The 13590-nt window shown below is 41.6% G+C and overlaps 1 protein-coding gene across 2 annotated transcripts in view; it reads left to right on the top strand.

Moving 5' to 3' along the window:
* The window catches only part of RALGAPA2 (Ral GTPase activating protein catalytic alpha subunit 2), a 375043-nt gene that overhangs the window by 232233 nt on the left and 129220 nt on the right, over positions 1 to 13590 (top strand). For both annotated transcript variants that reach the window (XM_025201970.1, XM_025201964.1), the window contains 4 exons: positions 1527 to 1637; positions 2312 to 2380; positions 2556 to 2693; positions 3218 to 3401. In XM_025201970.1, the coding sequence (XP_025057755.1) occupies positions 1527 to 1637; positions 2312 to 2380; positions 2556 to 2693; positions 3218 to 3401 (502 nt within the window). The remainder of the gene's footprint in view (positions 1 to 1526; positions 1638 to 2311; positions 2381 to 2555; positions 2694 to 3217; positions 3402 to 13590) is intronic.

Below are 13590 nucleotides of genomic sequence, written 5' to 3'. Positions count from 1 at the left end.
CCCCCCCCCCAATTATCATATTCAATTCTAAGATGAGAGTTTTTTCACCCATGTTAAATGGGGGGAAACAATTATCTTGGAATTGAGTTAATATGATAACAACCAAGCAAAGAAGAAATGGAAATCAGTTTACATACTTTTAAATGATTGTTCAGTGATAATCTTTATTCTTAGCATGTATATTTACATATGCGTGCTTGAAATTTAATGTTTTCAGATATGTATTGGTAAATAAAAACCAAGAAGTCTAAATGCCTCTTACGAGCATGAAGCATGATTTAAAAGGATTTACTATGTGAAGCCATTCTAAATTCAAAAAGTTCATATGAAGATTAACTTCTCACAGAAACAGATTTGGGATTATACTTTTTTAGTGATGGTATTACTTATTCACATAATAATGGATTCTATTTTATGTGTTTATTCTAATTGTAGATAGCACAGGTCATAACATCTGAAGTTAAGTTTGTCAGATGCTTTCTTGTGTTTTCAGTTGCTTGCCAAATCATAACTATTAAGGCTGAAATTGGTCCATGCCCGATATCTGCCTGTGACTGATATGTTTATTAATTTAAAGATTTCAGTTAAAATGATTCAGTTGTTCACAAGAAAGAGAAGGGGAATGTATGTTGTTTTATCCGTGTTAAAAATAATATAATTGTTTCCTGAGAAGCCCAGTTCCAAGAGTACTTTGTTTTTTTAGTCAGAGGAGTAGGTGTCAGGAATGTGCCATTTGTTACCTTGGCAAAAATGTTTTCAGCTCTGGTTAAATTCTAAGTTTTTAAATGGATCTTGTTAGAGTGTCCCCATCCTCAGTGGTGACTTGTTAGAGTTTAGCAGTTAATTCCCTGAAGATTTCAACTACACTGAGCATGCTCAGTCCCCTCAGAGACCTTACCTAGCAACTAAGGGCGCCTGTACACGTACATTGAGGCTGCTCTGACACATTGTAATAACAGTGTGTCAGAGTAGACTCGATTAATCAAGTCTGCCAGAGCTTGGTAATTAACACACTCCAGCAGACTCTAGTGTCACGTGTCATCATCCCCGCGCTGAAAAATGGCGGCGGGGCACTTTAACTAAAGCTTGCTCACTGAGTTTTAGTTAAAGCCCCCCCCCCGCCATTTTTCAGCGCAGGGATATTGATGCATGTGACTCTCCACATGCTTTAATTAGAGAGGCTCTTGGCAGCATCCCCCCATCACCTCCCACAGCACGTGTATGAATGCCCTCACGTTTTTGCATGCACCAGCTCCACAATATGGCTGTGCAAGGTTCTGCATACAGTAATATATGACCATGTAATATAATGAAGAATATACACAACCAAGCCAAGTTAAGGCTACACCAATAACCTTCAATTTTGTATTCCCTAGCACTGAGTATTGAATTGAGCTACTTTGACAATCTTTTACTGTAGTTTTTATGGATCTCATGCTTTATAAAATAGAAAAGATTGTGGCACAAACTGTATATAAATATTTTCTTCTGCTATGGTGGTACTTAACTTTTTTTTTCTCTTACAGTTTTCTAATAAATTGGTAGCTCAGATAGCTTGTGATGTTCTACAACTGCTAGTTTCATATTGGGAAAAGATTCAGAAGTACGAATCTTCTCTGCCCCGGAAAATTACTGAAGTATGTCTATCTCTTAAAATATTCATCTGTGGGAATGGCTAATACTGAAGTTCTGTATTACTTTTTAATAAAGAAATTTAATTACATTTAATTTAACTCTTAACTTCCCTTGGTCGCTATTAAGAGAGGTGTCTGTGGTAGTTCCTGGAACGTGATTATTTTTTCTAGCTTGCACAAATTTCTTCTGAGGATAGGCTAATTGGAGAATAGGAACTTTGGACATCTATACACGTGCTTCGGGGTGAAGGAGCAGGCACTTTAATTAGAGCAGCTCCCAGAGCCACTCTGATTAAAGTGCCCACAGCATCATGTGTATTCAGTGTCCTATGCTTCAAAATGGCAGTGGGGGCGCTTGAACTAAAGTTCATTTGACAAGCTTTAGTTCAAGCACCCCTGCTACCATTTTGAAGTTCAAGGATGCTAAACAGACATGACACAGAGGCTGCTCGAGCATATTAAATAAAATGCTCAGCAGACTCGATTAATTGAGTCTGCTCAGACACATGGTAATTAGCACACGTTGGAGCAGACATCTGGCATGTGTATAGGTGCCCTTTCAGTTTAGTTCAGGCATCTTATACAAAGTCAGAGGTTCAGGCCCTGTGTACTTAGTTTAATAAACAAAATGTCTTTTTATAATTTTGCATGTCTGAGGATTTGTTTCTTTTACGCAGATCCTTGTGGCCACTATTGCATTTTTATTGCCTAGTGCTGAATACTCTTCTTTGGAAGTGGATAAAAAGGTATGCGACTTAAAGCACTAACCTTGTATTTGTTTGTGTTATTTGTGGTACTTATTGAATGGAATGCCTTAATCCTGAATCTATTGTTTTTAACTGTGTAGCTAATGAATGCTTTAACATTTTTGTGAATTTGATGAGTCATCCTTGCATATTGTTTTTGCATATTTCTGTTTAGTTTATAGTTTCATTATTACTTTGCTTGTTGGATTGGTGTATGGCATTACCACTGAAAACCTTACTAGAGCCAGCCTCTGTTGGAGTCCTTGAAGATCAGCATTCATCCAAAGCTCCATTACTGGATTACATATACAGGGTAACTATGAAAGATCAACTCATTATGATTCAACCTAGAATACTTTTATATCCCAATAGGCACAGAGAACCATTTAGCTAGAATTGTGGAAGCATGGGCAATGAAAGCTGGAAGCATTGTCAGAGTGTAGAGAGGAGACAATATCTCAGTAGCATATAAGAGGTCATAGGGTAAGGATAAACTATGTAAGGTTTTGAAAGGAAGGCAAAGTGTTTGAAGTTGATTTGATGGAGATGCCAGACCCTGGGATGGGATGCAGAGTGAGCCAGGAAAATGATCTTTGCAGCCATGTTTTGACTTATTGCAGTTAGGGTGAGATTGCATTTAGCAAGGTTAGGAGCTCACATTTTGCATTTGTCAGAGCACAAGATGATGATGAGATTAGCATTTCCTGGATTATAGCATATGCTGCTGTAGTAAATAATCAACATCTTTTGTAAGTATAACTCCTCACAACATTTGCCTTAATTGATATCTTTATGTACAGTTTATTTCTAGTACTGTTTCTTTTTTTATTCTTGTAGGTTCTGCACTGTTGTGTTTATGGCTCGAGCACATATACACAACAAAGCCATTATATTTTGAGTCTTGCTGATCTCTTATCTAATGACTATGATCCATTTTTGCCATTGGGAAATGTCAAGACTTCTGAGCTGGCACCGTCTCTCTCCTCCACTGATTTGGGTAATCTACTCACTGTTGCAGAGGGTAAGGAACTCCACAAACAGCTGCTTGCCAGTTGCCAGCATTTCCCTATTTAACAACTGAAAGATATACTAGAATTCTATGTAGCTTTTTTAGCTGAAAAATGTGTGTGTACTTATCACACACCCAATCCTGTACTTAACAGGAAAATGTTGAGGTTGAATATGTAGTCAGGATCAGTTTATATGAGTGTATTCATTATAGATTTGTGCGTCTTACAATCCTAAAAGGAGGTCTCCAGTAGCAGTAAATATGTCTTTATTCATCTTAGTGGATATTATTAATTCATACAGATTAAATTTACTTTTAGAGCAGTGCAACATTTCATTTACTACCTTACATACGCAAAAACATAAGAATTAAAAACATAGATGCAATATAAAGATGTGCAGGATAATGCTAGATGCAGTATAAGGATGTGCCAGATAACAATAGACTTCCTGTGGTATCTTGACATGTAGTACCCTGTGTTACTTACTGGAACACATTTTTATCACTGTGTAATGTTTTCTTTTTAATCCTCTTGTGCCTGTGGGGTTTTTTTAGTTTAACAAAAATGTTATAAACATTAAAACCTGTTGTTCTGTGCACATTTCTTGCTAAGTGGGTACATTTTGTGAACAGCAGAAAGATAAAAATAGATACAAGGTAGATTGGTCACTTAGGTAGAACAGAATGTTTCTCTTCTTGAATATGTTTGTGCACATTCTGTTTGGCTTGTCCAAAATGAAACGGGTACAGAGAAGGGCTGCAAGGGTGATTGGGGGACTGAAGAACCTTTCTTACAAGAAGTTTGCCTTGCAAAATGAAGGCTAAAAGAGTATATGGTTGCTTTCTATAAATACCTGAGAGGGGAAAATACTGGGGAGGGAAAAGAGCCTTTTAAGGTGAAGGAAAAAGTGTGGTCAACAGCAAATGTGTATGAATTGGCCATTAATATATTTAGGCTGGAAATTAGAAGGTTTTTAACTATCTGAAACAGCTTCCCAATAGGAGTAGCACAGACCAAACACCAAACAAGTTTTAAGATAATGCTTAATCAGTTTACCAAAGGGGTCATATCATGGAGGGCCCTTCTATGCGGAGGTTTCTGTTCTTTTTTTAATCCTCAGCTGCTTTCCACCTAATGTTTAAAAATGCAGGAAATATCCCTTTCATTTGTTACATGCTTATCACCTACTGTCTCACGCACCTTTGTTAGGTCTGGCCATATCAATATAGTAGACTTAATCAAGTCAGAGGAAAATAGAAATGTTGCTGTTACAGCTGTTATAGTAGCAGTAGGCATTGTAGGAGCACTCAGTGTGTATTGTTCAAATGATAATACTAGGATAGGCTGAAAATAAAGTATTAGTTTTATAAGGTAACTAGCTGCAATAATTAAACTAAGCGAAAACATTAAAATTATGAATTGATTTTTAAAATTTTTTTTTAGTATTCTCTGAAATCACTAAAACTTTTAGACATAATTCCCACCATTTGAAAACATGGCAGCTTGAGCTGACTATTATTTTTATATTACCATATTCACTTGAATCCAAGACAAGGTTTTTATTCCCCATTCAGCTTGGGGGAAAAAGAATCCTTGTCCTGGATTTAAGTACAAGTGGCAGAGGGAGGGGGCAGCAGCTTGAACTCTGCCCGCGGCTCCTGCCTGCTCTCCCCCCTCCTCCCTCCCCCCTCCCACCACCACTGCTTACTTTCTTCTTACAGCTCCAGTTTTGGCTGGAGCCCCACTCTGGCTCAGGGCATGAATTCCTCAGCCTTGCAACAGTAGCATCAGTGGCAGCAGCTCTGGCCCCAGCTTTGAGGCCAGATCCAGAGTTTCTGCTGCTGCAACCTCTGTTGTGTGGCTGGCTGGGGGCTAGAGGCAGCATGTGCTCTGTGCTCCATGTTGTTGTCCAGAGCAGGGCCTGAGCCAGAGTCAGAGCTGCAACGATGTGGGGGACAGGCAGCAGGAGATGCAAATGAGGGAGTAGTGAGGGGTATGGGCAGGCCACTTGACTCCCATGCTGCCTTCCCACCCACCACCTGCCCCCCAGCTGCTGTTTGCTATGCTGCAAGGTGGGACCAATTTAAGATGACCCTCCAAAAATTAGATTTTATACATGGAAAATTATATATAATTTTAGATCTTAAATTATAAATTGTATTGGATTGGGGTAAACATGGTACTTTCCTGAATTAATTAAAACTTAAACATTAATTGGTTTGACCCATCTAATAGCAAAGTTAATGTAGAAAACTAACTCCCCCACCCCAGCTTTGATGAGTTCTTCCATTTTCCATCTTATCATGTATCCAGCAAGCCACCTATTACCCACACCCTCTCAATTTCTCATCTTTTGATTGACCTTTTGCATTTTCTACCTTGTAATTGCCCACACAGAGTAATACTCACTGGTATAGGATACCTTTGCCTATCTCTCTTGATTCATAGAGGGAGGACAAGTTCCATTAGTTCTTTACCTTTCAACATTATCCATGGAGTCTAAGGGTTTTTTCTCTTTTTGAGGGCAGGCTGCATGAAAATACTCATACAGGAATAATCTTAATAAAAGCAAAGTGTATTAAAATAGAGAAAACGGAAGCAAACGATTTGTTTTTAGATTTGCCATTCTTGAAATTATGAGATGCATTCAGTTCAGTTATATATCATGGGAGTAACCCTCCCCTCTCCCCCTGCCTCGCACAAATGCATTGTTTGCCCTACAGGAATCATTACTGTTTAGAGAAAGGAATCTCCCTCTTTTCCTCCTTCCCAAAACCTTCCCAAAACCATCCCAATTGCACACTTTCCAGGCCAATTGTCTCTACCTCACGATACACACAACAGAGGAGCAGATTCATATGTCACTTTGAAGACATGTCATAGAGAAGAGGTATATTACTGAGCTGTCATTGTTAGCCTTCTTTCAAAAACTTAATGGCATAGTTCAGACACCAGCTTTTACAGGCTTGCTTGTCGGGTAATATCTAATTTTGGTCAGTCCTCTTGCTAAAACTCCTAAAGCAAGGTTTGTTGGTTCTCTTTGTCTCTGTCTACCTCTCTCTCTCCCCTTATGTACAAGGACCCATATTTCTTGCATAAAAAATCCTTGCTTCTTGGACAAGGACCCAGGCATTTTCACAATAGGGTTCAGCTGCATTTTATGGCTGCCTGTTGGAGTGAACTTGAAGCCTGTCAGGTTTCAGCACTGAAACAAAAGCTAAATGCTTGATTCTGTCAAAAGTTTTATTACTCATGGTTATTGTAGAGTATGGAGGAATAATGTGCATTACTTCTAACTATCCTATCAGTTTACCAATTTGTTATTATCCTGCCTGAATACCTAGAGGAATACCTAAAGGAAACTACAGAGCTGATTCTCTCTCAGTAGAAACCACAAGTATACATATATTTGGGAGTTTTCTTCCAGAGCAAAAATGGCCACTCCAGGAGAAAACCCAGAGACAACCGTATTAAATTGCTCCCAAGAGAGTTTCCCCTGGGAGACTGAATGTCTGTATACTTTCTTTTATGAAAGAAGCCACAACACAGTTCTTCAGCATACTAGGGTGCTTCATGCCCTGCTTTCCCCCCACGACATGGTGTCACTCAGGCTGGACCCTACAGCTCCAGGTGAGCAGGGAGCAGAACATGCCCCTTTCACCATCCCCATATTGTGCTTTAAGGAGACCCAGGCTGATTCCAGTCTGAGTCAGCCAATCCAGGCTGCCCTGTGCTGCTGGCATCTGTCTTCAGGCAGACTGAGGGAGCTGACAGAGCATGCTGAGATGTGTGAACAGAGGCCTCCTGGCTGTGCAATGTCAGTGCTGCTAGCTCTCTGGTCCTTATGGGCTCAGCATCCAAATGTCTGTTCAGACATCTCTAAGTTATTTTTTTCTATCAAGAAAACAAACCCAGGAGAATTCCACCAAATTATGTGGGTGTATGTATGCATGCAGCCTAACAGAAATGAAACAATGGGAAGGATAAAATGTTATACTAAAGAATACCAAGGGATTTCAGGGAAACAATGGAAAAGCTATTAAGTGGAAAATAACACCCCCCCCCCCCCCCCCAGGCTGGTGCCCACTAGGGCTGGCAAAGATTATTCTTTCTAGGACCAAAGGGCATTTTAAATCAGAAAGATGTCACCCTAGGAAAGAAATAAGTAAATAAGGATACTGAAAGGGTCATCAGCAAAGACTGAAACTGAGAGACTAAGCCAGAAATCATGCTGCAGCCAATCAAGCTGTCCTCCCCGCCCAGAGAGAGAGGTAATTGGACCGAAACAAGCTTAACACAGTTTGCAAGGAAAGATTAGGACTTAAGTATGGGGAAATATTTCTAAAGACTTGTATTGCTTAAACATTTGGCTTTGAATATTCTCTATCTTGAAATAAAAGAATAAATAATGCTTTGTTTTGAAGCTGTTTCTCTGTGATTGCAAATTCATTCTGTCACAGGCTTTTGATGGAAAAGGGCTTATGGTACCAAACTCAGTTGAGTCAGTCAGCAAACAGGAGCTATAGCCCAGAGATCCAGTGAGAGTGATAGCTTTATGTGTTTCTACCCAGGTAGGTAGCCAGATGTACTCAAAGGCTCTGAAAAGGAGGTAAAACACAGCTCATCCGTAAATGTGGCATTCTTCTTCTAGATTTTAATCTGATCTGGACAAGAAATTATATGCTGTAATATTCAATATTATGTAACAAAAATTCATAGAGCCACAAAGAATGTTTAAAAGCAATTATCTGTTCAACTTTTTTAAAGATGTAAATCATTGAATAGATGTTAAAGCTGTCTACTAAGAGAGGTGTTAGAGCTCACCTCTGGAGGGTGGAGGGAGAGGAAATACCTCACAACCCACTTCTGTTATGTCTTGCAAATGACTGGAATACGTCTAAACCATTGTGTTGGAGGGAAGGCAGCTACTTTGTGCCTTTGAGGAGGAAAGATATGTAGTAAAGTTCAGTAGTCTCAAAAGCTCCTCTCTTCAAAAGTCCTAAAGAATTAAAACCATGAGATTATGTTGACACTGGCTGGTTTCTTCAGTAGAACAAGTTCTGCTACATATGCTTTTCTACCAATTTCCTTGATCTCCAACATAGAACTTGCTCCCTACATTCAGTGCCTCATTCTGAAGAGTGTCTTCTTAAAGGCTATCACATTAGCTGGGAGAGTGAGCAAGTTATAGACGCTTATGGCCTCATGTGACATTATGGAAAGATGAGGTAGTGCTATAGTACTACACCCAAAAATTCATTCCTAAATTGGGCTCAGAATTTCATGTAAACCAAATAAGTTGTCTATGAAACTCTTTAAAAGATCATCAAGCCATGGCCTCATGGAGACTATCAAAACAGTGACCTTGAACGAGCATTCAAACAAGTGTTTATTTCTAATAATGAAAAGCTAGAAGTCTGAGAGAGGAAGCAGTATAGGCATGCAGCTGCCCCCTCTGCCCTGCTCTCAATGCTTTCCTCAGAGTGGAGAGCTTTGGCAGGTGCTCCAGTCCCCTCCTACACTGATCTGGAGAATGGGTGGGGGACTTTGCCCTGCTGCTCCTCTCCCCTACCAGATCAGACTGGAAGGGGTGCGTTCATTCTTGCAAGAGTCTCTCTCACGGGGGAGCTCCAGAGAGGCCATGTTTCTCCCCAGGAGAAATTGAATTAACACCTTTACGCTGATAGTTTCTACCAGGACAGCAGTATTTCACGGGTTACCAGCTGCTTGGTGGACCTAGCCCATAGAACATCGAGGCTTACTTAGCACAGTGCAAGCACCATCATTGTCCTGCTTCAGGGATGTTCAGGTATCAGATATCTATAAGGCAGAAATGTAAAGCAGCCCCTTTTTGTTTGCCAGATGCTTTGCCTTAGACACAATTGCTAGATCAGCTGTTTGCCTGGGGAAAGCAGTACTCCTGTCCTTGTTCAAGCATGCAGCTGGAAGTCCCCACTCCTACCATCCTGAGTTGATACCTGGATCCACACTAAGACATACGGAAAGAAAGAATGTTAACCAGAACTCTTTAAGAGTTCTCTGTAACTTTTTAAAATGTGTAGCCCAAGCAGACACAGATATTCAGACAGAGTTGATCTTGCCTCCATGAGGTACATTTGCATCTACAGCTGGCTTCACACTGGCAATGTTGTGAAGAACCATGGTTTTGATAGAGTAAGAACCTGTTCTTCCTGCAGGCACAGCCACTTTTGAAAAAGATGTAGGCTACTCTGCTCCACCGCAGATGGTAGCCAGACTGGATTCTCTGATTAGAAGGGCATACTGTTCGGGAACTCTGAGATTCCATATCGCCAATTACCAAGCTGTCTTGGCTGATATCCATTCCAGCTCTGGGACTGAGGTGTTCCCTTTACTTTGATTATGCCCCTGAGGAAGAAGACAGCTAAAAATCTTGTTATTGATGGTTACATGGCTTTTAAGCAGGGTCTCTCTGCTTCACGTGATATATCAGGAAAAGTAGGCAACATACGCAGTTGGTGTTCCCAAGTTATTCGTCATATACCAGTATGTTGTGACTAACCAAGAACATGTTCCCATTTGCTAGCAAGGGCTTGTCTAACAACAAATCTCACATGGTATAGGAAAGATCTTTGGGGATGACCTAGCCTTGTCTAAGAAGAATACCCTGTTTGTTGTCTTCAGTTCTAGAAGAAATATCTTTAATACTGCCACTTCCACTCTCTTCAGAAGCCTCACCTATCTCAGCAACCGGGAAAATGGGATGTTTAAATACATATTTGTTACTTGCACTGCATAATCATTCTAACCTCCTGTTCAACTTCAAATATAGGGGGTTGCTCAGCATTCCACTCCCAGTTTGCATTGCCTGTCCTTCTGAAGTTTGTTTGAAACATAGCATGACATAACTATATATCTGAATTTGGGAGAAATTGCATTCATAGAATTGTAGAAAATTAGGATTGGAAGGGACATAAGGAGGTCATCTAGTCCTACTCCCTGCTCAAAGCAGGACCATGACCAATTAGATCATCCCAGCCAAGACTTTGTCTAGCCAGGTCTTTAAACCTCCAAGGATAGGGATGCCATATCCTGTCTGTGTAACCTGTTCCAGTGCCTTACTACCCCACAGTGAGAGAGTTTTTCCTAATATCAAACTTAAACTTCCGTTGCCTCAACTTGTGACCATTGCTCCTTGTTCTGTCATCTGCCCTCCCAACCCGCGTCTTCTCTTCTGCAGACTAAATAAGCCCAATTCCCTCAGCCACTCCTCATAAATCATGTGCCCCAACCCCCTAACCATTTTTGTTGCCCTCTAATGGACTCTCTTCAATTTGTCCATATCCTTTCTGTAGTGGGGGGCCTAAAACTGGGCACAGTACTCCAGTTGCAGTTTCATCAATGCCAAATAAAGGAAAAGAATCACTTCCCTCAATCTGCTGGCAACGCTCCTACTAATGCAGCACAGTATGCTGTTAGTCTTCTTTGCAATAAAGGCATACTGTTGGCTCATATTCAGTTTACTGTCTACTGTAACCCCAGGTCCTTTTCTGCAGAGCTTCTGCTTAGCCTGTTGGTCCCCAGCCCATACTATTGCATGGGATTCTTCTGTCCTAAGTGCATAACTTTGCACTTGTCCTTATTGAACCTCATAAGATTTCTTTCGGTCCAATTCTCCATTTTGTCAAGGTCTCTCTGAATCCTAGCCCTATCCTCCAGCATATCTACTATTCCCCCCAGGCTTGATGTCATCTGAAAACTTGCTGAGGGTGCACCCCATCCCATTGTCCAGGTTGTTGATGAAGATATTGAACAAAATCAGCCCCAGGACTAACCTCTGGGGCACTCCACTTGATACCAGCTGCCAACTAGACATCGAGTCATTGATTACTACCCTCTGAGCTCAACAATCCAGCCAGCTTTCTATCCACTTTACAGTCTGTTCATCCAACCCATACTTCCTTACCTTGCTTGAAGAATGTTGTTGAAGACTGTATCAAAAGCCTTGCTAAAGTCAAGGTATATCACATCCACTGCTCATCCCACATCCATAGAGCCAGTCATCTCATCAGAAGTCAGTCAGGTTGGTCAGGCATGACTTGCCCTGGGTGAATCCATGCTGACTGTTCCTAATCACCTTCTTTTTCTACAACTGCTTAGAAATTAAGTCCCTGAGGACCTGCTCCATGATTTTTCCAGGGACTGAAGTGAGGCTGACCAGTCTGTAGTTCCCTGGATCCTTCTTCCTTTTCTTAAAGATGGGCACTATATTTGCCCTTTCCCAATCATCTGGGACCTCTCTCACCCACCACGAGTTTTCAAAAATAATGGCCAGCAGCTCTGCAATCACATCAGGCAACTTCCTAAGCACCCTTGTGCATTGTGTCCAGCCCCATGGACTTGCACACATCCAGCTTTTCTAAATAGTCCTTAACCTGTTCTTTCTCCACTGTTGGCTGCTCACCTCCTCCCCAAACTGTGCCGTCAGGGAGCTGATCTTGCCTGTGAAGACTAAGGTGAAAAAGGTATTGAGTACTTAATTCCACATCATCTGCCACTAGGTTGCTTCCCCCATTTAGTAAGGGACCCACACATTCCCTGATCATCCTCTTGCTGTTGGCATACTTGTAGAACCCCTTGTTACCCTTTGTGTCCCTTGCTAGCTGCAACTCCAGCTGCATTTTAAGCTTCCTGACTTTATCCCTTCATGCCTGAGCAGTACTCTTATATTTCTCCCTAGTTGTTTGTCCAAGTTTCCATTTCTTATAAGATTCCTTTTTGTTTTTTAGCTAACTGAAGAGTTTCCTGCTAAACTGGTCTTCTGTCATATGTGCTAGTCTCTCAGCATATCAGGATGATTCATTCCTGTACCGTGGGTAAGGTTTCTTTAAAATACAATCAGTTCTCATGGACTCCTTTCTCCCTCAGACTGGCCTCCCAAGGGATCCTGTCCATCAGTTCCCTGAGTGAGTTGAAGTCTGCTTTTCTGAGGTCCAGGATCCTTACTCTTCTGCTTTCCTTCCTTTCTTTCCTCAGGATCATGAATTAAATCAGTTTGTGGTAGCTGCTGCCCAAGTTTCTATCCACTGCTACATTCCCCACCAGTTCTTCCCTGTTTGTGAGCAGCAGGTCAAGAACACAGCCCCTAGTTGGCCTCTCCAGCACTTGCACTAATGAAACATGTTTCTCGTCCTCTGTTGCTAGGGCTCCATATCTCTTCTCCAGGCAAAGGTGGAGATTAAGACTTCTGCTTGCTGCCAGAGGTCACAAGCTTCCACCTTTCTGGGAGTCCTCTTCCACCTTTCTGGGACTGCCTCTGGCAGTCCTTCCTCCACAGTCCTAGCAGCCTCCTTCAGCAATGAATCAATTAAGTCCTCATGGTGGAGGATGCTTCAGAGACATGCTACCTCCTCCTATAGCTCTCTTGCTTGCTTCCTGAGGGATGCTACTAGGAGGCATTGCTCACATCTCAGGCATTCCCCGACCTGGCTTGGAACCACATTCAGCAATGTGGTTCCCCACACCAAGGGGAAGAACTAGATTCGGGGCTCCTGAGGCAGCTCTCGGAGACCATAAAAGCTAAGGAGGTGGTAGTCATGGGAAGATATTCTTTCCTTTGAAAAGGGAAATAAGGGAATTAATTAAGAATGGGTAAACTTCAAATAATATAAGAGGTCTGATTTGGAAAATATCCAAAAGTTCAAATACTTCCTACTTATCCAAATTGGATCTGGTATTGGCAACGGGGGATGATATGGTAGGGGACCTACAGATCGGTGGCCATCTGGGGGACAGTGATCATCTAATAATAGAATTCTTCATAAGACGTCGAGTGGGTAAGGTAACTAGTAGGGTGAAAGTGCTAGACTTTAGGAAAGCTGATTTCAATGAACTCAGGCGATTAGTCAAAGACGCACTGCAGAGTAGGAGTTTTGAAGTGATGGGAGCCCAAGAAGGGTGGCTGTGCCTTAAGGAAATGATCCTTCGGGCACAAAGGGAGACGACCCCGATGCAAGGAAAAAGAGGGAAAGGGACCAGGAGGCTTCCTTGGCTGACCAGAGAAATCCAGGGAAGCCTACGGGCCAAAAGGGGGGCACATAAAAAGTGGAAACAGGGAGAGATTACCAAAGAGGAGTAAACCTCCTCTGCTCGTGCTTGTAGGGAGGCAGTTAGACGGGCCAAAGCTACCATGGAGCTGAGGATGGCATCCCAAGTAAAGGA

This window comes from Alligator sinensis, unplaced genomic scaffold (genome assembly GCF_000455745.1).
Source record: "Alligator sinensis unplaced genomic scaffold, ASM45574v1 scaffold140_1, whole genome shotgun sequence".
NCBI lineage: Eukaryota > Metazoa > Chordata > Crocodylia > Alligatoridae > Alligator > Alligator sinensis.
This window is presented reverse-complemented; position numbering and strand designations above follow the sequence as displayed.